At 40.1% G+C, this 25,026-nt stretch overlaps 1 protein-coding gene across 1 annotated transcript in view; it reads left to right on the top strand.

Moving 5' to 3' along the window:
* LAMA3 (laminin subunit alpha 3) overlaps nt 1-25,026 on the top strand; it is a 123,068-nt gene that overhangs the window by 47,242 nt on the left and 50,800 nt on the right. The window contains exons 20-36 of the mRNA XM_055800349.1: nt 523-622; nt 1,029-1,185; nt 4,391-4,523; nt 5,792-5,934; nt 7,284-7,384; nt 7,502-7,655; nt 9,047-9,207; nt 11,355-11,463; nt 13,673-13,770; nt 15,966-16,131; nt 16,535-16,661; nt 17,956-18,095; nt 18,477-18,592; nt 19,175-19,386; nt 20,213-20,417; nt 22,977-23,121; nt 23,896-24,036. Of these exons, the coding sequence (XP_055656324.1) occupies nt 523-622; nt 1,029-1,185; nt 4,391-4,523; nt 5,792-5,934; nt 7,284-7,384; nt 7,502-7,655; nt 9,047-9,207; nt 11,355-11,463; nt 13,673-13,770; nt 15,966-16,131; nt 16,535-16,661; nt 17,956-18,095; nt 18,477-18,592; nt 19,175-19,386; nt 20,213-20,417; nt 22,977-23,121; nt 23,896-24,036 (2,408 nt within the window). The remainder of the gene's footprint in view (nt 1-522; nt 623-1,028; nt 1,186-4,390; nt 4,524-5,791; nt 5,935-7,283; nt 7,385-7,501; nt 7,656-9,046; nt 9,208-11,354; nt 11,464-13,672; nt 13,771-15,965; nt 16,132-16,534; nt 16,662-17,955; nt 18,096-18,476; nt 18,593-19,174; nt 19,387-20,212; nt 20,418-22,976; nt 23,122-23,895; nt 24,037-25,026) is intronic.

Below are 25,026 nucleotides of genomic sequence, written 5' to 3'. Positions count from 1 at the left end.
TATTATATGAATATGTATGTTCTTGTTGTGTGCAATTTTTGTAACATAAATTAAATATTGGGGTACCAGACTCTGAAAGACTAACATTTTACAATTTTGCTGTTAGATTTTGGTTTTGGTTTTGGTTGTTGTTGTTTTTTGCAATAATTATTCATCATGATATTGCTGTAGGAATTCTGACTTACTAGCAAAACATTTCAATGAGTGTTCCACAGAAATGTAGTCCTGCATTTAGTAATGTGGCATGGCTTATTACTTGTGATTTTTTTTTAAAGTGACTTTTGTCACATTCCAAGGAGAAATAAAGAAAACAACCGTGAACATGGGAGGCCAGAAATAATTGCAGCTTATACATGTGTGTTATCATGTGTTTGAAAGTGAGGGGAGTTGAGTCTGAAGGGCTCCAGAAGGAGGAAACAAGTCATTAATGGTATTTAATTAGTGGAAGCGAGGTATGTTTTCTGATAACTTTTATCACTTTTTTTCTGATGGGTTATTTGATTTCTGCTCTTTGCCTGACAGGCTGCCAGTGTGATGTTGGGGGATCCCTCAGCCCGATGTGTGCCGGGCCCTTGGGTGGCTGCCAGTGCAGGGTGCACGTCGTAGGGACGGCCTGTCAGGAGTGAGTTCATTTGAAACTGCCCACAAGTCCCTTGCTATACTTCCGCGTGAGATTCTGGATGTGTTGATAAATAAGCTGGTAAATTGTATTAGCTATTGATAATAATTTTTCTGTGCAGTTTTCTTCTTTTACTTTAATAAGATTTTTTAATTTGTTTCCTTAAATAACCAGTATCTGTTTTGCAATAGTATTGCATATGTATCTATACATCTATCAAGAGTTATATAGGAAAACATGTAAGCTGGAAAACCTTCTGGAAAGAGAATTCTTATTACATCCATCTTATTAGCTGCTATCAGGATTCCTCAGTAGTCAGTAGGTCACCTCCCTTCCACTAATTTATGCTCTTAGATGTAGACCATACGGTGACGGGTAATTCTTTGTTGTTTTTTTTTCTCCTTGAAAGGCCTGAAAAAAACTACTTTTTCCCTGATCTGCACCACATGAAGTTTGAGATTGAAGATGGTATTACTGTCAATGGAAAGGAAATTCGGTTTGGCTATGATCCTCAGGAATTTCCTAGCTTCAGTTGGAGAGGGTATGCGCAGATGTCCTCTATACAAGTAAGCTGGTATTTTGCTCAAGGCTTTGAGGAGAAAACATAGGTGTGTGGTATTTATGTCTCTACGGTACTGCTATGTGTGTGCAAGGTCATGTAGGAGCCAGGAGAAAGGGTGGGATCTCACTAATCTGAACCCTTTGGTGCTGTATCGCTGTTTGAATTAGTGAGTGTTGGTATTATTGTAAGATAATTGCTTGTGCAAACATGTGTTCTGTGAGAAATACACATTTTGTTATCTATTTAAAGAACAGAACTAATAGCTTTAAAGTCTATAATACTAAGTGCAGAATTTCTTGTCAGGCCAAGGACAGCAGAAACATAAGAAAATTGATGCTTGGCTAAATAATTTGAATTAAACAATTCTGTGGCAGACTGTGTCCTTAAGATTTTCATGTACTATCACAGTACTGTCACTAAAGTCCTCTTACACTTGCAACTTACATTGGGCGAGGAAGAGAAAGACAACTTTTATTAGGAATGATACCTTCACATTAAAGCAAACAGGAGAATGTGTAATTCAGTAAGGGAAGCTGTGAGCAGGAGCATATTGGCAACATTTATTTTAGCCTTATGACAGTCTACAAATAAACTAAACAACAGCAGAGGGAATAAGTAAATCACAGGGAGAAAATCACCATAATTTAATTGTGTGAGAAGGCACCTCTCTGACTTTGGACTGACAAGTGAACGAGGATTTAAAACAGTATGTTTGAGCAATAAATGGGATTTCCTTACGCTTCTAAAAGTAGTGTTCTGGTATTGTTGTGGCCAGCCTCTGTAAGTTGTCCAAGGACTAATGAATCACTATAGACTGAGGCACAAGCACATAACCATTGCATAAGCATAGTGATTTCCTTTCTGTTCTTCGTTTTCACTCTTTCCTATTTGTTCTTTTGGTTGTTTTGGTTTTTTTTTTATCCCAGAGCTCATATTTGTTGGATCTTCAGAACTACGCCACATTCATAAATGAAGGCAACTCTCCACTAGCTCAGATTTCTTAACTTCTGATTTCTAACTCACTGCTTTTTGCATTTCATATCCAGTGACATTTATGAAGAGGTAGTGAAAGGTTTTAGTCTCTAGTCTTGCTAAAAGTGCGGATTATTTTGCTTACCTGAATAAAGCTTTTCACTCAGGTAAGAAAGCCAGCTCCAGCCCTCCTTAGTTAGATCCTTGCATAACTGAGATAGATAGTCTCACACTTTTCATTTCAAGGAACTTTTCTAATTTTGACCTAGCTTTTATGTGTCTTCAGGACCCTGAAAAAAGCCTCCTGACCTTTATTTTGCAGAAGACAAACAGTGTTAACCATGTCTACCACACACAAGGCTAGTGTAACAACTTTTTGTTAAAAGAAACCATTTCAATACAATTAAAAATTTTCAAGGTGAAATGAATAAGCTCTGTGTGACCTCAGCCCTGTAATGCTACCGACATGAGTGTTTCATTATAGACTGAGAAGCTGACAGTCGGGCTCAGATTTTAAAGCAGTGGCCAGAGTGGCCTAAGTTTGTGACAGAGGTCAAAGAACAATTTCTCCCCACTCCCTGCCTTTGCTTGAATCCAGACACCAACATCCCTTCCTCCCTCACTTCTCACATCCCTCTTTCTCTGCCTTCACTGTGTCTTCTAGATGCTCCATAAAATCTTAGAAACCATTTTGATAAATCTCCTGAAGCATGTTTATTTCTTTTGCCTTTTCTTTTTTGTTCATATCTATTTTTCAAGTGTTCCCTCAGTGCCTGTCTTACCCATGTGGTATCCTTCAGAAGCTGTCCTCCATTTAAAGCAACACTTGTAAAATGTTGCCTGCTTGTCTGTATTTTCCATTCTGGTCCACTGCCCTTCTGCAGTTACCTAGATTTTAGCTATGCAGTCTCTCAGCTATGTAGATCGCTCAGCTGGGCCATATGTCTATCTTTGCTTTCTGCTTTGCATTTCTATTAAGAAGGCAGATGTCTCTGTGATGATGATGACAAGATTGAGGAATACACATTCAGAGAAGCATATGGGAGCTGGCAGTCTTGCATTTATTGTAGCTTCTAGGAGTAAGAGAAAATGAGGCTTTGTGCTCCTTTCTCAAGTATATGGAACAGAGAAAACCTTTGTGCATTTGGGGAAACAGAATAGACCACAGCGGTGGGGAGGTCACCACACAACAGGCATCTTTGAAAGGGCCAGTCAGTTGATTGTGTTGGGTGAACTGGTGGGAGTGGGAGCTTTAGTATTTAGGATGAAAAGAAGGAAGCCAAACCCTTGAGGTTGCACCATTTCTTATTTTTCCTGGTCCGCCACCAACCGCTGAACATGTCTCTGCCAGTTCTGTGGCTCTGCAAACTAAATAATGGGGTCTGTGTGAATGCAGCCTCCTGTGGGCTCAAGAACTGCATGGCTCCAGAGGTTCAGCTCTAGGGCAAAGACGCATGCATGTTATCACATCTCTAAGAAACTACAGGATGTGGTGGAGGAGCAGAAGTTTCAGTGATGGTCTGAGATGTCTGCACGCTGTGGAGCGTTGTGTATGATCTCAGACTAGGATCTATGGTTCTGGCCTGTTCCTTTGGAATCCAGGAATAGGAATGACTCGATACCATATGCCTTCTTCATGGCACGGGAGAGGAGGGTAAAATACTGTCCATGTGTCAAGGTGCAACATCAACACATTAGTTCAGCTGCTCTGTGCCTTTATGGATAAGCTATTATTCAGTAACAGTTTTATTTCACAGGAGGTTTTGTTCTATATTCTTTTGTAAGCTGCCTGAGGCTTTCTTTTCTGTTATGGAGTTTGTCTTTGCCGAATGGTTTTTCTTTCTCTGGGTGCTAATAACAAATAATATACTTTCCTTTCCTCCTTTTCCCTTTCTTTTTATTTTTCCCAGCCAGAGGTGGTTGTGCCTATCACTGTGGCTTCCCCTAAGCTCTTCCACCTAGTCCTCCGCTATGTCAGCCTGGGCTCAAAAAGCTCTAAAGGGAAGATCTCAGTTGCTGAGGGAAAACATTTTGGCACTAATTATACTTGTAAGTGAATTAATTTTCTCACTAGGCTTGCCTGTCTTCTGTCGTATACCAACATTGCCATTCCACTATATACTTGTTTGCATGTGCATTTTTCTTGTAGGACTTTAGTATGGTGCTTGCATGGCTTCTAACTGTTCCTCTGTTCAGCACTTTATGGCTGTCTTTGTTTATTAACTTCCATTTTTCAGAATGAAGTGAGGATAACTTTGAATGTGGAAAAATCAAACCACTACTTATTTCGCATTATCCTGAGGTATATTAACCCTGGAGGTGAAATATTATCTGGTCGCATATCTGCTTGTCAATCTCAGCCTGAAACAGGTAGGTGCAACTCAACAGTGCAACAGATCAGATGGATGGTAGGACAGAGGAGCCTTTTCAAGATGCACCTAAGTCCAATTTGTAATGTCGCTTAAAGTGCATCACTTTTAACAAGTGTCGATGCTTTTGTGCTTTCCTAATATACATTGGAGTGTAATTGATGTGGCTGTGTTTGCATGAAACCCCTGCTTACAGTATTTGTTTTTTCAAATGTTTGCCAAACTCTGTACTTTCAGTTCTGCACTTGGAAGCTCTGAACTGTGTGTTTTATGAAGCTTTTAAAGAAGGCTAACAGCACTTATTTTGGTTTAGTTGCCTTTAATATTTCAGTTTAAAGGTGGCTTCTGCCTTCATTCCATGAATAACATTTATTTAATGATGAATCCAACCTACCAAGTTAGCTCTGATTACAGACCTCAACAGCATGTGATGCCTTTTGGGCCCTGATAAAAGATAAGTACTCCATATCCTTTGAATGGTAGAGGCATACCAAGCCTATATGCAGAATTATCTTTTATTATGCCTAACCTCAACATACTGATGGGAGATAATGGAGTTTAGTCATAGATCCTTTTAGTAATTATGAGGAGACAAAACTGAAGACTTCACAGATACCACTCAGCAGAGTGGCAGTTGTTTGTGGTCATGCCTGGCTTATATTGCCTGGCAGGCAGGGAACCAGCTTTTGCCTGGGTCCAGGGGCTTCAAAGCGGAAACCTTTAATATTCATAACAATTGATCCTTATGACTTTTCTTTGATAAAACATACTGCAGCTACATTTCTGTTCTACATCATCTCTGCCCAGAAGTTACTGTCAGTTGCTATGTGTAACTAAACATCTTAGATGCTACTGAGAACCTCCAGTATCTGAAATATTTGGCTGAAAGTTGCATGAGAACAGGCCCTGTGTGAGCTGAACACATTGTGAGTCAGTGCAGAGACAGGTTGAATGGAAAATAATGGAAGGGGAAAGTGAAGAAGTGAGCATTTCAGAATATTGCAAAACTGGCCGTTACAGGGGCAGAACTCTGCTTTTCTGAACCAATTTCCCCAAGACTAGCAAGAACAAAGACAACAACCACTGCATTGCTCTGTAGCTTACTGTGTGTGCTCAAATGCACTGTTAATATATACTGACAGAAAAGCCTTGATCAACTTCTCTTAGACCAAGTTTAATGGATGAAGTGATTACTACAGCATACTAAGCAAGTAGGGACATTTTACACAGTCCCTTATTTCATTATTTGTTTTTTTTTCTTGCTGGCAGGGGCTGCTCAGAGCAAAGAGTTTGTCTTCTCACCCAGTAAGGAGCCAGCTTTTGTCACAGTCCCAGGAAAAAGCTCCACAGAGCCTTTCTCACTGGTTCCAGGCACATGGACCATCAGTATAATGGCAGAGGGGGTCTTTTTGGTAAGAAAACAATTGAGGAAAACAAGTGCTTGAAGGCTGTCATGATAGTATTGCTCTGGAGTAACTTGCTGGGAAGAACCCTGCAAGCAATTGAAATTCAGCACCAGTGAAAAGAGTACAGCAGCAGAATAATGTTATGAAAATTTACAGTTCTGCCTCTGATTTAATTTTTTGTCTTCTCTGACTTTCACCTGCTTTAGTTTTCCTGTGCTTACAGACTTTAAGTCTATCTGGAATCTGTACATTCAAAGGATAAAGTAATACTAACTTACAGCACAATTTGTTGAGCATAAATGCTCACAGAATTTCGTAATTCTTATACATATCTTTATGTCATATCTAAAGTTTGACTCATCCACAGGTGACCAAGGCCTTAGTTTCTTAACAAAGATTCTTCAGAAAAGTATTACAAGATGGGCTGTGTGATTAGAAGGTCATTTTCTAAATGTTTTTATCCTCTCATCACTACTCTCAGTCACTGAAAACCAAAAATTTTCTGACAGCAGTTCTGAGAATTTGCTATAAAAAGACAAATTGTTTGAGGTGATCATGTATGAAAAACCTTAAACATGTATGGTCACAAAGACAGCATATTGAAACTCATATATATCTTGTATAGGGTTAATAAGTAGCCAGTATCTTTAGTCATTCAGCCTGGGGCTCTGTTAAATTTATGGAATACCACATAAAATGTTACTAAAGAGCTTGCAACCATATTTCTTGCTGACAGTGACAGTACTTATTGTGCCTGGGTTTTTATTTTTACTAATACCTCTGAAAAGGAATTTATTCATGATCTTAGCCCAACATATTCTCACAATACCAGTTTTTATAAGTAAGCTCTAATATGTTAATTTAAGTAGGCGAGACAGAGCAAAAATACACCAGCTTTTGAAGCACAGCTTAATAGATTACATGGAATATTTTTATAGTCATCTGGGATTTGTGAATCTCCCCTGTGGAGTCACAAACAGTTGAGTTGTGTGCAATGGGGATTGCACTCATAGGTGAAAATCACGCTCAGCTGGCTGTGTGTGACCAAGTTGTGGGGAGGCTCTTTTATGAATGCTGTCTTGTACAACACGTGATGGGAGAGTGCCTTCAGAGTTACCCTGCTTACAGGGCAGCTGCCTTCGTCCCATCCCTATGAAGATATAAATAGAGTGAGGGGGACACATTCTGATGTTACTGGCCCATGTAACAACAAAAAAATTCCATGTCTTGCAGATATCCTCTGTAAAAATTATTTATGTGGTTGGTTTTGTTCATTGCTGCATTGTGAAAGGCTAGAGATGTTCCTTTTGTAATTTTCTATATGATTTTGCATTTGTTTCATTCTTTGTTCTTAGGATTATATGGTGCTGTTACCTCGTGATTACTACGAAGCATCCATCTTGCAGATACAAGTTACAGAGCCTTGCACCTACTCAGGATATGCTTCAACAGAACAGTCAGTATATATGCTACAGAATAAACTAGCGCCTAGCAGTATTGTATTATTATCCGGCTGCACTTGAAAACAATAATAATCCTGTGTTTTGTTTGTTGTTTTTTTTGTGCATGTAAGCTGCTTGCTTTATCAGCATTTGCCATTGGGCACATTTTCCTGTGTCCTTGGTTCAGAGGCAGTGTATTTGAGACATGGGGGAGAATACAGAAGAATACCTGTGCGACAGCCAACTCCTGATCAACCGCTGATGACCCATATCAGTGGAAGAGAGGTCAGATTCCTGCCTGCTAATTATGGTCCCGTCTGTACTGTTGACTATAAACCTACGGGACTAAAATGGTTGCAGATTTACAGCTCAGGATTTGCAGATCTGTAACACATCCCTAAAACAGACTCTGTGCCAAGTTCTGCATTTTATACAGAACTGTAAATGGATCAGTGGAGGCCAATTTATAACTGACTAGAGTAGACATTTCGCTCTGACAAAAGTATTTTATTAAATAAAAATCCCGCTGCTTTAGGCATACTGGCTTGTTAAGCATACTGTTTAATTGCAGCAGAAATGACATAATGGTTTGTCAGCAGAAGTGGTGTACGTACATCACTCTAAATCTCTAAGCTCTTTTTTTTTTTTTCTTAAATAGCTATACTTATGTAAAATATTTGCTTTACTAAAAAAAGAAGCAGAAGCAATTATGCCACTGCTGTAGGTCCATTGAGAGAGAAAAGTATGTTTTATGAGATGAAAAATTATGCTAGAAACGTGTTTGGTAAAAATAAGGTATTTTATCAAGTACATGATAATTACATGTAAAGTGATTATGCCCTCTATTGGGGGTGCTTGGATATTGCTTTTAGAAATATAAAATGTAACAAGAATATTTACAGGCCACAGGCCCTGGTGCTTCATCACTGATGCATGTGCAAAACTTGACTGCTATGAATAATTACAGTGAAGTCAAGAGGGGTGTTGACAGAATTACTTACATGTTTAAGTGTTCATAGCCAAAGGAAATATTGAGAAAAACAGTTTAAATTTGAAAATAATTATATAGCCAACTGTAGCAAAAGCATGTATAACCATGTAGCTTTTCATGCAACTGCTTCGAAGTATCTTGCATCCAATATTGTGTTGAACAATTTGTGCAGGTAAATTAAAATTCGATGCTTCAGAAAGTGGCATAGGCTGTTTGTTGTTTGCTGGAGAAGGTGCTTTCATTTTTTGTAGGGAATCGATATACAGCGCTGCTGTAGTCTGGAAATATTTTTTCAGTGGAGAAGTAGATTCAATTTTTATATGTTATTAAAGATAGCTTAGAGATGAGAGTGGCAGTTTTGTTGTACCATTAAAGTTTCCTTGCTGGTACATTCTGCTGGGGAGAAGAGAGAGAATAACATACGCATTTCCTAGGCTTATTTTAGAGCCTTCCTAGAACTGTTATAATGGCAACCATTTCTTGAACTTGGTTGACTCTTATTAGTGGATGAAGTGATATTTCTAAGCATTGCTTCCATTCTGCTGGATGTCATTTGCTGAGACATTACAGGATTAGCCCTGGACTAATGCTGAATGGCTGGCTTGCAGGGCAGGAAGAGGGAGCTTCCTGCAAGAAAGAGAAAGAAATCTAACAGCTTTTCTCTATTTCAATGATCTTGACCTAGGTCAATTTACAGATGATCATAAATGTTCCTCAAGTCGGTCGCTATGTTCTGATTTTTGAATATGCCAATGAAGAGGATCAGTTATATACTGCTGAGGTAATGATACATAGCCCTGGACCTGTCACTGAAGGCAGAGTAAGAATATATAGTTGTAAATACAGGTAAGAATTCCTGAAGTAACCATTAAATGATTAAATAAGCGTTTGGGATTTAATTATACTTCTAATGTTTTGGAATCCGTTCTGTAGATTGTTTGAATTTTAGTGTGATTTAAAAGCAAGTGCATGATTCTGTGAGTATTGTACAGATTTTTAATTCTCTCTGTGCAATCAGCTCAGTGAATACTGCTACTGCTTCAGTGAACTGTGTTTCTGTACAAAGGTTACTTTTTTATATGCATTTATAAATCCTTATAAACTATTAATCTCCAAGTCCAGTGGGAGAGCATCACTGTTGTTGGCTGCAGATGCCCGCACTGTTTTTATTTAGTTAAAATCGTGTCCAAGGGTTTTGGCTATAAAAAATGTAACAGCCAGCTTTACAATATATTCCCACCGTTTCTAACAAGATCTGCTGAAGAAGTATAAAGCCGTCTGGCATTCTGAGTGTAGCCATCTTCTGGCTGTTAGGCTGTAGGCAAGGTCTTCAGCCAAATGCTTCTTTGACCTTGTTGTCTACTGAGGTTACTGCAGATGTTGCTGCTCGAGAGATTTTGTCTGCCCTGAGGGAGATTGTCTTTGACACTTGAGCATTTCAGCTTATGATTCAAATTAGGATTGTGAACATGCAGATGCTTGTACCCTTGGGAGAGCCTACCCAGTGCCAGGGGACTGCAGATGTCTGTCCTTCTTTCCCGTGAGCCAAGTGTTTGGCAGACTCGAGGCTTAGGGATATTCAGGATGAAATTGCCCAGTAAGAAAAATTCTCATCAGCACGTTTGTGATAACAGAGCAAAGCTATGTGGAACAGTGACTTTGTCAGGTTATTGCTGGGGAAAGCTCTTATTTTAGCCTGTTAAAACTTTGAGCCCCATACTACTTGCTATAAATCTTCCATTTTATTGCCTTTTTTTCCCCAAAAACACATTTTATGGGCCAACGTTGAACATACTTGTTTGTTCATGTGATACACTAAGAACTTGCTCATGAAGATACAAAGAAAGCCTGTGCTACTTCAATGTAGCAATGCAGAAAATCCCTTTTGTGGCCATTCTGCATGAAGCTAATGGTCACGTTGCAAGTAAGTTGTGTGACACCTAGCCTAAGCTGGAAGCTACAAGTCTCTTCTGTTAAAAATTGCGTGAAGAATTACATAGTGAGGTACATGCAGGTAAGAGTCACTTGTATAATCAGGAATATATTGTTCCAGGCCTTCTGACAGCTCTGTAAATTTGATTATTCCAAATAAAACATCGTAAGAGCATAAAACATTGCAAGCTTCCAACGAATCACAAATAAGGGACTTACATTTCTCCAGTCTTAAATGTCCTTAGCCCTGAGCTGACCTTATTTCTGAGCTGCGCTGTAAACAAGAGTGAAAATTCCACATTCTCTGGTTCATAGCGGAGAAACAGAGAAACAGTTGTGTAGTGGTTACAGCTTCTCACCCATGGCATGCTGGCTGGCACAGCTGAGCAGAAGTGCAGAAGAAAGAAAAGAAATTTTTCAAATTAAGAAATTATTCAAAGACTTTAGCGAGAACTTCCTCCTAGCATGTATTTTCCTTTACCAAAAATGCACAGCCCATCTAAGGTAGTCAGTAAGAGGCAAACCAACATTTTTTTCACTTGTACTGAGGAGTCTCTCAGTGTACGGAATAGCTTCCTAAAATCAAGGCTGGCCCGACTGCCATTGTGTGGTGGGAGCTGCTGATCCACACCATCAGTGGCACGTGGCAGTAGTGGAAAGCAGCAGCCGGTGTGTGCTGGCACCTCAAGGAGCATGGCCCAGGCACAGATGTAACACACCATGTTACACAGCATGGAAACCTCTACAGTTGGCATGTATGTGTATCTTTGTTCACATCCTACTTAAAACAGTAGCTCAAATGGGTATCAGAGCTGAAGGTCTGGAGGTCTGGGTAGGTCAACCTACAAAGGACAAGTAGTATTTTGTACGTGGTACATCCTTTGTCTCACTAGCGAGGATACTGCATGTTCATCAGTGGCCAAAGGTAGTTACTGACGAACCAGCAGGGTGGATAGGCACCAGTGGTGAGGCTAGCCAGAAGCTAGGCAGCTGAGCTAGGCAATAGCCTCAACACAGGGCAATGCCAACACGCTCATTTTTAAACCTGCTTTCTGTCTTAGTTTCCTTTGTCGCAGTGTTGTAGTTGATGACAGGAATCGCATTGCAGCCTATGACCTTCTGTCAGATACAACGATACATATTAAGGCATCATCAATTAATTTTCTTCTGGTAAGTTTCTATTTTATTTTCCCCTTTTGTAATACTCATTCCCTGAGTGGGTAAAGAGACACTGTATGGTAATGTATGAAATGATGTATATTAGATGCTTGAAGATGTTTCTTTATATATACTCAGAGAATACTGAGGCAAACTTGATCAGTTCCAAAGACAAACAGAAATGTGGCTTTCCTGGAAAGAGTTTGTACAACTGTCTTGTGCTTTATTTCAGTTCCCCTCTTTCTTTTCTACATGTAATCTTTAAATGAAAAATCTTCTGGTAGCTTTTATACTTCATGATTTTTATAATTTTTTTTCCTTAGCTTTCACTTTTTTTAATCCTCAAAACCCACGTGGGTTTCTTACTAAATTTGGCTAATAAATGCATTCATTTCAAGTATCAAATGCATTCATTAGCTATGTAACTTTTAAATATTTTGAATTAAAAGCCTTCGCTGACCTCTTTTGGCCACACTAGGAATACATTTTTCTGTATACAGTTTTCTTCTGTTTTGTTTGTTTTCCATTTTAGAAACACAAGGTGAATTACAGAGTCGATTAAAACCTAGAGTTGAAACCCTGCTATAAACGAACAGTAGTTTCATGGAAGTGTTAGGATTAACAACCAATATGCTTTTTCCATGTCATGAGGCAGTGTTCAGTGTGAACAAATACCATTCAAATTGTTAGCTCCCTGCAGTGATTGCTGTGCTAGCAAGATGTGTATCCAAAAAACGTTGGTTGATATTGTTAGTTTGTATCTCCATATGTGGAAGTCTCTTGTGCTAAAAAACTCTTTGTTTTTTGTTTCTAAATTCCAGTTTTCATTCTCTGAAAAACTTGCTGCAAGGTAAATGTCAGTATTCTCTTGAGATACAGGAACTATTTCCCCCATGTTGAATGTAGAGACTGTACTTAGCAAAAGATAGAAAGAAGGGAGGAAAGAGCTACTAGTAGTTAGACACTAATCATGGAGTCATTGGCACCAGCTTTGGGGTTAAAGACCCTTGTGTGACCCCCTGTTATGTAGAGGAGAGAGGCAAAGGGGAACCACCTGCGATGCTGGAGTTCAGGAATCTGGTCTAAATAAAGGGGAAATGGAGTTCTTGAGGTCAGCTTTCAAGAGAGGCTCTTACAACTTCATAGTCTTTATTGCACGCTGATGCATACAAGCTCTCTAAACCCAGACCATGTTTCAGACTAAATTTTTGGCACTCATATAATGCAGTTCAAAGCTTCAGAGACTACCTTGTTCTGCAGGAGCCCTGTGGGTCCTAACATGCAGGACAGGCACAATGTTTGCTGCCCATGAAAAGGAACTTTTAGCACTCTGCCTTCTAGCTTATAAAGGGTTTCTAGTCCCTGCTTGCTACTGCTAAAACACAAGCTCTGATCCCTTAGGACCTGCTTCTAAGCTGAGTCACTTTGTACATTAGTGAGTTCTCCCTATGCAATTGTTATTTATATTAATACACGGTGCTAGTTATTTTATACTTATCAGGCATCTTTATTTCCTTTTCAGATAGTTCATGCACAAATTTTGTGACCTGCACTTATGTATTTTATAAATGTAGGTAGTATGTTTTATTAGTGCAGACTGTTGTGTCTACCCATAAGCACTCCAGTATGTCCTTACCACCATGGCTACAGCAGGACTACCACAGCTTCATTTGCTCATGTCTAGTTTTAGTTTAAAAAAAAAAAAATTAAAAATCATATGCAGTCTTTTTTGGCTTTTAAAATGAGCTCTGAATCTACTGGGAGAAATCCTGGTGTCACTGAAACTCACTCCTATGGACTTTGTGCAAGCAAGTGTTTGTGCCTGCATTTCAGAAGGTCTGGGAATTTCCCCAGTCCAAAAGTCTCTAACACCACAGGTGAGGGCTTTTCCCTTCCACCTCTGTATGCTCCTTGCCTAGCTTCTGACCCCATGAGATGGTCTTCTGTCATTCCCATTGCCATACATATACTTAAGTTTTAATTTATTTAACTTCTGAACAGCCAGCGCTCACCTGAGAAGGACAGAGAAAGGCAATTCAACACGGAGGCATTCAGGTGCAGGCAGGTAAAGGGATCCAAAACCTTGTAGGAAGTGCATGATAGAACATGGCTTTGAGCTCAGGTCTCTCCATGCTAAAATTAGGCTTCATCTGTCCCGTTCAGGCCTGGCCATATTATTTACAGTATTAATTATTAATTGTGGCTTGTGCTTATTTTTCAGCACAAGGTTTGCATTGTATCAGCTGAAGAATTTTCTCCAGAATATGTGGATCCTAAAGTACAGTGCATAGCTGCTTACAAGAGTACCCGTGATGGAAGGTAACTTGCTTGGTTTTATCCTTCATATTTTCTGAAGAACCTGAAAGGCAGAGTAAATGGGATTTTAATTCTTTGCTGAGTTGATTTGTAGGCCACTTTTGCAAAGTAGTATTTGTAAAAAAGCTGAAGTGTTAGTGTTAATCTAGACAATATTTGTGCAGGATTTTGTTAATACTAGCCTCTTCCTGGCCATTCTGAACTACTGAGTGCTGATGTATTAGAAAACACACATCTTTCACTTGCTGTCTGGTACGATAGGTGGAGATACATTGCTACTTTGGTGGCCTGAAATGCTTACTGCTCCATCTGGAGTTTCATTCTACTGTTACTGCTTCAGCTGTTCAAAAATGGCTTTAATTTATCATTAGGTAGGGGATGTGACTGCCCTTTCAGACACAAATCCACCAACTCAACTTGGCAGTATCAAACTACCCAACATGTAACCCCCCACTTCACAAATAAGCCATTCCCTTGGGCCCGTATAATAGGTGTGCCCTCAGCATTCATCCCACACAGGAGCGCCAGGTGATCCTTCTCCTCCCTTCTACTTGTATAGGACCAGTAATTAGAGCACTCATATCCAGCTTGGTTGACCCATGGCTCTTCTCTTGTTGTGGAGATCTGAACTTGAACTTCCACTTCCCCCAAGTGGTCAGGTTTGGGTTCTGCAGAGCACTTGCTGTGTCCTGTTGAAGCTGTTCCCCTCTCCGTGTATTTTATTCTTTGGGCCAGACAGGAACAAATTAGCTTCCAAATTAGGGAGCCCACATTTCAGTTCTTGTTGCAGTCCCCAGGATGTCCCTTGTGATGCTGCTCCTAAGGCGTTCTTCCTACTGATCTGGCAATGGGAAGGGCCTCAAAATAAAAGTAAACATCATTTATAGGACTTTGGAGGCAGAAAGAGTTGGTGACTAGCTCTAATAGTTATCCAGACAGTAGCTTCTAATATAATGGGTGAATTGAAATAGAAACAGAAAAATCTGGATAGTAAATTGGATAAAAGCATGTGACTCTACTTGGCTTCCAAGCATGCATAGCATTGAATCTCAGCTTTAATTCTCCTACTCAGAGTATTACAACTGAGAGCAGCTTTCTGAGACTGAAGGTAGTTGTCCTTTACTGCATTCCTGGGCATTTATATTCTGAGTAAAATGGGAGAAAGAGGCTGGGTGGAAAACATGATTTAAAGTAAAACTAATGTAGAAATGTGTACCCTTTACTTTGGTTTTGTGTTTTGGGGGGGGTTTAATCTCTTGTTTTATTTGCATGGTTTACTGTATGTTTATGTGCTGTTATTAAGACCATTATCTGGCAGCATTTTTGCTTTCCTGAAGGTGTTTAGTGTTCACCAAGATGAAAGATGCGGAGTCTTGGCTCAGTTTAACAGTATTACAAGTGGAAGCTGCATGTGATTTCCCACACAGGCCTGGCAAATACGTCTCAGTCCTGGCCCTGAAATGTACTTGCCGTTCCAGTTCTGGGCCTGTCTTGAGCAAAAATTAATCATCGTCTGTTGAGTACTTACAAACAGTGAACAAATACTTGCAGGAGACCCCCAAAAATATTTTTTCCTGCAGTCTTAGAAAATACTTCTCTCAATCAACTTCTTCAGAATTAAATATACCAAGGAAGAAATAGTTAAGCACAGCAGTGCAGGAATAAGGATGCTTTCAAAGGAGCACTGTTACTTATTTTGGCACCAATTCTACAAATATTTGAGTGTATACTTAACTAAGTACTTAAGTAGTTCCATTGACTTCAGTGGGAAAACTTGCATGCTTAAAGGATACACCTATGTAAATATTTGTAGAACTGAGAATTCAGTATTAGTAGAGATTCTGGTGAATGTAACTAACTGGATTAACTAAAATTTAATTTTTTAACAGTCTAAGTTCCCTTATGTTTCATCTTCCTTAGCAAATCCTTTTCATTGAAACTGTTCAGATTATGGAAATTTTGAGTGAATAAAATCAGTTAATGTACATTTTCCCCTTTGTGAATTAAATCCATACCTCTTGTTTTCATTTACTTTCTGATCATTTCCATAGAATCCAAAGAGTAACAGGGGTTACTGTAGCATTATTAATTGTAATACAGTCTAGTATATTGACTTGTGTGAATCAACTGCTTTTCCTTTTATGATGCTTAAGAAATTCTCCTGGCCCCAAGAGTACTTACTATAATTCTGTGTTTAGTGCAACATGCATTCCTTCAGTGTACGAAACTCCACCAGCAGCTTTGGTTTTGGATGCATTCAAGGATGGGAAAATTTCTGAAGTACCGAGAAATATACTCTATGATCCACTGAGTGTCCCTTTACCTTCTGACTCAATTAATGGAGTCACCTTGACACCATTACAGGTATCTCATATTTTGAAAACTTTGTTTCCTAAGTCACAAAGTATGTTCTTGGTAAAGCTAAATAGGTGAAACCCTTTAAGAGAACCAAAACCGAGTGATGTCATATGATCAAAGTGTTGCAGACTGAATAAGCCACAAAGACAATATACAGAAAGAGAAACAAAAATGCCAGCTTCTTTCTAAACTACGCAGTAGTCTGTCACAGACTGCAGAAGAACATTGCTTGGCATGCAGACAGATAGAAGCATGCAGTTGTAATGCCATATTCTTTGAAGATATTTAACTTGCTGAGAGATGCTAAGCCCCCTCTCTTTCATTGCAGGTAGGTGGCACAGAGCAGAGCTCATAAACCCAAGAATATCACGAAGCAAATACACTATCAGAGCTGTTCTTGTTTCTGCAGAACCAGATTACCTTGAGTGGCAGAGTGCCCCACTTGGGCAGATATGTATTTGTGGTACATTTTTATCAGCCAGCATACCCAGTGTTCCCTGTGCAAGTGCGTGTGGATGCGGGACGTGTGTGGTCAGGTAAGCATCTGAATTTTATCTAACTCCTTTCCTTTCTCAGCATTTTGGCATATGGAGTTGTGGTGGGTTGACCCTGACTGGATGCCAGGTGCCCACCAAAGCCACTCTTTATCACTCCGCTCCTCAGCTGGACAGGGGAGAGAAAAATACAATGAAAGGCTCCTGGGTTGAGATGGGGACAAGGAGGTCATTCACCAAGTACTGTCCCGGGCAAAACAGACTGGACTTGGGGAAATTAGTGTAATTTATTACCAACCAAATCAGAGTAGAACAATGAGAAATAAAACCAAATCTTAAAACCTCTTTCCTTTCACCCCTCCCTTCTTCCTGGGCTTAACTTCACTCCCGATTTCTCTCCCTCCTCCCCCTCCAGCAGCACAGGGGGACGGGGAATGGGTGCTTCAGCCAGTCCATCACACGCTGTCTCTGCCGCTCCTTCCCTGTCACACTGCCCTGCTCCAGCCTGGGGTCCCTCCCACGGGAGACAGTCCTTCACGCGTCCTTCCCCCAGGCTGCAGCCCTTCCCAGCCTGCCCCAGCCGGGTCCCTCCCACGGGGCGCAGCCCCTCAGGCACAGCCGGCTCCAGCCCGGGTCCCCCGTGGGGTTACAAGCCCGGCCAGCAAACCTGCCCCAGCCTGGGCTCCTCTCTCCATGGGTCCGCAGACCCTGCCAGCAAACCTGTTTCAGCACGGGCTTCCCACGGGGTCACAGCCTCCTTTGGGCACCCACCTGCTCTGGTGTGGGGTCCTCCACGGGCTGCAGGTGGGGATCTGCTCCACCATGGACCCCCACGGGCTGCAGGTGGGGATCTGCTCCACCATGGACCCCCACGGGCTGCAGGTGGGGATCTGCTCCACCACGGACCCCCACGGGCTGCAGGTGGGGATCTGCTCCACCATGGACCCCCACGGGCTGAGGGGCACAGCCTGCCCCACCGTGGGCTTCACCACGGGCTGCAGGGGAATCTCTGCTCCGGCGCCTGGAGCCCCCCCTGCCCCTCCTGCACTGACCCGGGGAGCTGCAGGGATGTTGCTCTCACATAGTCTCACTGCTTTCTTCTGCTGCAGGTGCCCAGTCTTTTTTACCCCCCTGCTGCCTTAGAAATGTTATCCCAGAGGGCTACCACTGTTGCTGATGGGCTCAACCTTGGCCAGTTGCAGGTTCATCTTAGAGCCAGCTGGCACTGGCTCTATTGGACACAGGGGATGCTTCTAGCAGCTTCTTACAGAAGCCGCCTCTGTAACCCCTGCTACCAAAACCTTGCCACACAAACCCAGTATTTTTTTTCTTCTAGGTTCCTTCAGTGCTTCGTTCTGTCCTCATATATCTGGCTGTCGGGAGCAGGTGATTGCAGAAAACCAAATTGAGCTTGAAATTTCTGAACCCAAAGTCTCTGTTACAGTGACGATACCTGATGGAAGAATGCTGGTTCTGGTATGTTTATTGCATAAATACACTTGGAAATGTTATTCTCAGTTTCACCATTCATTTAGAGATAGATGCAGAGATGAAAGCCAAACAGAAAGAATTTTTGCAATGTTGTGTTTCAGATTTTTAGGATCTTGTGCACTGCTTCTGCTTTATTTTAAATTTTTAAGATACTATACACCGGTTTTATTGTATACTGCTTGTAGCATCACAGCTCTGGGGGGAAAGATAAGGAATATATTTTCCTGGTTTTTTTCAGTTAAAATGTTAGGGGTTTTGAGAAAATCCAGAACACATAATGAAGCAACATTTAAATATATAAATGCCTTAGCTTGTGTCTTTTGCCTTTCTCTGAAATGTACAATTTAGCTTTCTTATTGTTTTAAGGAAAATGTCTTAGTTGTTCCAGCAGACATCTACAGTTATAAAATTCTTGACAAAAAGACAGTGGACAAGTCATTTGATTTTATCAGCCAATGTGGAGGAAACAGTTTCTATATTGAGTAAGCATCGCCTTCTAAAAAACTGAATGTTGATAACAAGCTGGGAATTAATATTACTTTTACTCAATGTTAAAGACAGATGTATAAAATCCCCATCATTGTGCTACATTAAAATGCTTTTTATGGCTTATGCTGGCCCATTAAATTCCCATGAGTCATTTTTCCATGACTTTCTATTGTAAATGAAATTTAAGGTTCGAGCTTTATTGCTCATAGTACAAAAGAAGACAATCTACGTCATCTTTCTGTCTTTGGTATTTCCATCTTTGGTGTTTGGTATTTTGCTTGGCATGTCTGAACTCATATGACTAATATACACACTTTCTTTGAAAAAAATCCCTTACCTGCATGTTCAGAGCCATTCACCACTAATTTAATTAAAGTATATCCTTGAATGTGTACTGATGCCATCCTTATGTCAAAGAACTGCTTGAAAAACAGGATCAGTGATTTATTGAACCACTGCAAAGCATGCTTTTGGGAAATAACATGTTACGGGAAACACGTTGTTATTCCCACGTAATGGGAAATAACAATTCCCAAGTGCCAGTACTTACATGATTTATATTTCAATTTAAATAGCCCAGAAGAATCGTCGGCCTTCTGTAAGGACTCTGTAAGGTCGCTAGTGGCTTTCTACAACAATGGAGCCCTGCCATGTAATTGCCATAGCGCAGGTGCCACGAGCCCTACTTGCAGCCCCCTGGGAGGACAGTGTATTTGCAGACCTAATGTCATCGGTCGTCAGTGCAGCCGATGCCAAACTGGCTATTATGGATTCCCATTCTGCAAGTGTAAGTACATGCTCAGACTTATTCAGCACCTGACCCAACCTTTTAATTCTCTGATTTTACTGCATAGGTACCTCAGCCTCAATTTTCTTTATAGGGCTTGATCATATGAGAGGCTGGTTGAGCCATCTTAGATTTAGCATAGCATAGCTTTCAATTTAAGGCAGAAGTAACTCAATCCCCTTAAAGCACACATAGTTCACGATGAAGTGTGCCTTCACATGTGTTAGTCTGATCAGCCTTAGTAGTCTTACAGCAAAACTGGTTAAAATCCATATTGCCACTCTTTCGGTCAAGTGGATTTTTCTGCGCTGACTGCACACATCATTTCCATGTTAATACTGTTGTATCCCAGTTTACACCTTCCAAGATTTTCCACAGATAATCAGAGACACAGCATTCCTAGTTTCTCATATTCTGTTGTTACTCTTTTTAACATCAGCAGATTTATAGATTATACCAGCAGTCCTCAGCTGCCTTCCCAGATACTATACTTGATGTTTATAAACATTGCTTTGTACAAGTGGTGCCCTTAACACCAGAACTATTTGTTGCTTAATCCTTGGCAGTTTTGGGAAGTGATTAATAATGCTTGTGGGGAAGTTAACCAACCTGTGAAAAGAGCCAGGCACTACAGCTACTCTTTGAAACTACTGTTAGAGTCACATAGTTGGTTTCCATGACCCTGAGCTTAAAACTAGTGACAGAGAGAAAAGAATTATGTCCTTTATACATAAAGGTTGTGCGTGTTTTTTTCATATGCAAGTTTAGTAGTTGATCATTGTCAGTTGAGAAGTGATTGATTTGTAGAACATTTTCTTTGACCTAGTATGCAACTGCGGGCAGCGTCTTTGTGATGACGTGACTGGGAAATGTATTTGCCCTCCGCGAACTGTGAAACCAAAATGTGAAGTGTGTGAGAAACATTACTTCAGCTATCACCCTCTTGCTGGCTGCGAGAGCTGCAACTGTTCAGAAAGAGGAGTTGTTAATGTGGCAAACCCAGAATGTGAAAAAGCTAACGGGCAATGCAAGTAAGTTTGGGTTATCTGCGTTATGATGCACGAGTGGCTTGCCTCGCCATTCTTTTCAGGTATTTGGAGGGGATGTGGGAAACTTATGATGATGGTCAATGCGGATTTAAGCAGCACTTGGTGATAGTGAGGACTCGGCTGTTTCAGGGATAACACCTGCAATATTTTAGTGGAAACTTGGTTTATGCAGGTAGCTAATGGTGGTATTTAGGACTCCTGGGCTTGCATTCTGTTTGCTGGTGACTTGACGTGTCAGTCATGGTAAGTCACCAAATCTCTGTCCAGCTTATGTGACTTATCCGATGTCGGTTAGTAGCAGACCTCAGATCAGAGCTCCTGACTTCTGGACACATACATCATTTGTGATGGTGTACATGATTTCCCGCATTCTTAAAACTTTGCAGCTGACCTTTCACAATCTGATGTCTGGATTTAAGTCCAGTTTTCAAGTATTGTAAAGCTTGAATGTTTGCAATGGATTTTGAGAAACTTTGATGATCTGTGCTGTGTTTATGGAAAATACGGTTCAATTGGAGCCATAGGTGGTAAATGCTCTTAAAATTTTGCTTTCTGTACGACATATGCTTATTTTTCTGTGGCTCGTCATGCTGAGATGAGAATAAATTCTTTAGTTTTAGTCTCTTATTTATATCCTCTAAAACAGGTATAGTATACTCCCGCAACCATAGGGAATGATCTTAATTCAAATGCTATCATATTAGTGTAGTTGAACATTTCTGTTATTTCCTTGGGGAGATCAAGTCCTTAAATAGCAAGTACGAATACTTGATAGCCAGTAGGTTGTGTAAGGCCAGGATTAGTTCAGTTTGATTGGTTTGGCTACATTAGGGTCCTAACAAAGAGAAGTTTGTCCTTCCTGCTCTGACATTAAGCCTGTGAATATGATAGAGAACACTAATTTTCAGAGAATGCTTATATTATTTCCCAAATTTAAATTATTTTCCTAAGTCTGTCCTTTTCATATGAAGTGAATAATTGTCTTATCCCAAGAGCAAAACAGGAATCTGTTTATATTTCAGAGTTGGGGTTCAGGTTTAAAGTGTAGCATATTCTGTAGCTCTCAGTCTGATTAATCTCCACTTTCATTTTCCCCATACAATACAAAATAAAATCAAAATAAATACTATACAAAATTAAAGCAAATAAATAATTCAGTCAGATGAGATCTAGTACTTCAAAGAAAGGACTTAGCACATTTCTACTTGAGTAAAACTGAGAATAATTTTTACAGAAATAGTCACATTTTTCCATTTCAGTGAAAATCTGTATTGCCTGATTATAATGGTGATATTTTTCATGTGCAGCCTGATTGGAAATATCAAAGAAATGATAGCTTTTTGGTAAAAAAATTCGGAAGCAAAATTTGGCATTCAGCACATACTTTTGGACTGATTGCTGAAGTATATAGCTAACTACTACATTCTGATTAATACTTTTCTTTCTGTGGATTACACGAAGTTTGAAGTCTCCATCCAGCGCCAGTTATCTGTGTATGTAGGGTAATGTATTCAGAGATACTCTGAGAAACCTCACCCATTGCTTGGTGACTTGAGTAATTGCTTTCATATATGATATGAAGTGCTGTCTTTGTCCTCATACTTCGACTGTTCGTTTCCATTAAATTCATAGTGTTAGTTCACATATGAATTTGGTGCTGAGATCCAAAGGAGACTCCACCACCAGCTTGCTAAGATTTTTAAAAATTATGTTATCACAACTAAAATGTAAAGATGTGGATGGTGGTGGTGGCAGACATTCTTCATCAATGGATCCTTACTCTCTTGAAAACTGCTTTGGGCTGGTACAGACAGTTTACCAGCATAGACAGGAGGAAGAGGCATCATCAAATCTACATTTTCACTAGTTTTATCAGAACTGTGCAAGTTTGTTGTAAAGGTGGGATGAGGTAGCTGCTGCCATAGAAAGCTGTTCTCTTATCTCAAGCCTTGTTCATAGTTTGGTATTGTTTTTTGTACCTGCTGTACTTCAACTAAACAAATTCAAGGTATTCGGCCTTCACTGTGAGCAAAGTGGATTTTATCCTTTGTGAACAGTTGTAAACTAACCCAAGCCTTGTGGCAGGTTGAAGTCCCCATAATTATTCATATGCCTGGGATTCTCCACCTTTTTGTTAGCAGGTGAGTGCCTTGAGTAATGCCCAGTCACATCCTCCAGCTATAAATCTTCCAGCTCTGCTTACCTATGTTCAACATCCATGTTCCACACCTTGGTGTATAGAGAGAGTAGTTCTGTGCTGCAAGCACTGCATAGCTGCAGAAGTCTAATTCTGTTGTGAGCATTTATATCCTTCAAAATCAAATTAATCTGTAATCACTTCCATGCCTATTTAAAATGTCTCACTATTCAAATCTGAGAACAAACTAACCTGCTGGTCTTTCTCCATGGAAATCATAAAGTTGTGTCATAGCCATGCAATCACTTCAAAGATCCACCTGCCTTTTGTTTTAATCTTCCCTTCCTTGCTCCATTCGTGCTTCCTCTATTGACTCCCTCCTCTGTGTGTGTTTATTGATAAAGATGCAAACCGGGAATAAAAGGACGACAGTGTGATCAGTGTGCTCCTGGTACTTACGGTTTCCCACACTGTGTGCCGTGTAACTGTAACAGAGCTGGAACAGAACCAGATGTTTGCGATCCCCAGACAGGAATTTGTCACTGCAAGGTCAGAGAAATTACTTCTGCGTTCATAAGCATCTTTTTGCACATCAGTGACTATTTTGTATTTAATGGGGTGAATGTAGTGAGTTTATCATAAAGTTTTCACTATAAATTAAATGCAACTGTACAAAACCATTACTCTTGCAGTATGTGCAGAGTTTATCATGGTAGCAGTTAAATGGCATTTTTGAATATGTAATTACGTTGGTTGTACAGGTGGTCTTAGGCTTTGCAAGGTGTTACAGAGCTGCAGAGTAGATGTCCATCGATTCACTGCAGCAGTCTGTTCCCTGCACAGATCCACTTTATGCATCTGCATCTTGGCTTTTGGATGTTAACCAGGTCCCACGCTTTTTTTAGCCATATTATGTCAGTTGACATTTCACCACATCATTATATCCAGGAAATATTCTGTTCTGATATGCATAATTAAATGTGATAAACGTGAACTTTCAGAAGTGACCTTTTATATTGTAGGTTTGGAAAAGCCAGCAGGAGGGTTTTGGTAGGGAAGTTGCCAGCTGTCTCTGACTAATGGTTATTACTCAGTGGTTCACTTTATAAACTAGGAAGACAGGTCGTAAGATAGTCTCCAAGAAGTTACTTTTATTTGCATTTGGAATATGGTGTATCCAGACAATCACACATTTCCATTCATGTTTCTGTACATTTAAATAAATATTCTTTCAGAAGATTTGTTTTATGTGCAGGAGATTTTGGGAGCCTCACCAAAATCAAAAGAAAAGCGCTGAGATTTCTTTCAACTATGCCTTAACAGGAGAATACTGAAGGTGCAGAATGTGACACTTGTCGACCAGGATCCTTTTATCTGGACCCTTCTAATCCCAGGGGATGCACCTCTTGCTTTTGTTTTGGGGCAACCAGCAGCTGTCGCAGCACAAATCGTCGTAGAACCAAGGTGTATCCGATAGGTTTTTTCTTTGCTATTATGAACCTACATCTATTCTATTAAGGAAATGCCAGATTTCTCCCAAAATTAACAATGTATTTTATTAGTTTCTAAGGATGAGAAATATCCTGCAAGCAATAGTGCAGATTTAGTTCAGCCTTTCAGCAGAAATGGTCCTTTTCACCTGTTTGTTTACAAATTACTAGTTGGACTGAAGTTGAGCTGGCCTTCCATTGCTTTATCTTCAGACACTATTTCAACATTAAAGGCAATGATCTCCTTCAAGATGCTTTGATAAGCATGTGTTTCATTTTACATGTCTATATAATAGATGCATTTTGAAACCTAAGAAATGTGTGACAGATTCTACAGAGATTGTAATAATTGTAAAAATTATTTTTCTTCCCTCCCTATAAAAGAGACATGACATCAAGTGTGAGAGAAGAGGGAGAAGCTAGATTTTTAGTAGCATAAATGAATGGTAAGACGGTTGAAGACCAAAAAAAACCCCAAAAAACCAACAACTGCCTGAAACAATGAAAGAGAAAGAAAAAAGAGAAGCAGAGTCCTAGAGTGATGGGTGAGGAGTTTAGTTTAGGCTTGGACTTAGACTAGTTGCAATCCAGATTGTGGCACTTTACTGTCTACAAGCAAAGGATGAAATCTGGCATCAGTGAAGTTAATAGCAAACTTCCATTTGCTTTAGGAAGATTTCCTCTAGTGGCCATTTGTCCTCACCAAAGACTGTTTTTGAAAACATGTCTATCTTTTCGTTTTATTGCTCTGGCCAGCCAAGGGCAACCTACCACAGAACTATTCTGGTACATATGCATTACCCTTTCTTTCCCCCAGCGTAATGATAAATAACAGGATGTATGGTCTTTCATGAAATAGCAGCCACGAACATAAAACATATATTAATGAGCCAAAATATTAGGCTACATTGCCTGCCTCTTCAAAGTATCTTGCCATGTCCCTTCCCTCCCAGTTAACCTACCA

The sequence above is a fragment of the Falco peregrinus genome, chromosome 3, assembly GCF_023634155.1.
Source record: "Falco peregrinus isolate bFalPer1 chromosome 3, bFalPer1.pri, whole genome shotgun sequence".
Classification (NCBI taxonomy): domain Eukaryota; kingdom Metazoa; phylum Chordata; class Aves; order Falconiformes; family Falconidae; genus Falco; species Falco peregrinus.
The sequence above is the reverse complement of the archived record's forward strand: the minus strand, read 5'-3'. Positions and strand labels throughout refer to the sequence as shown.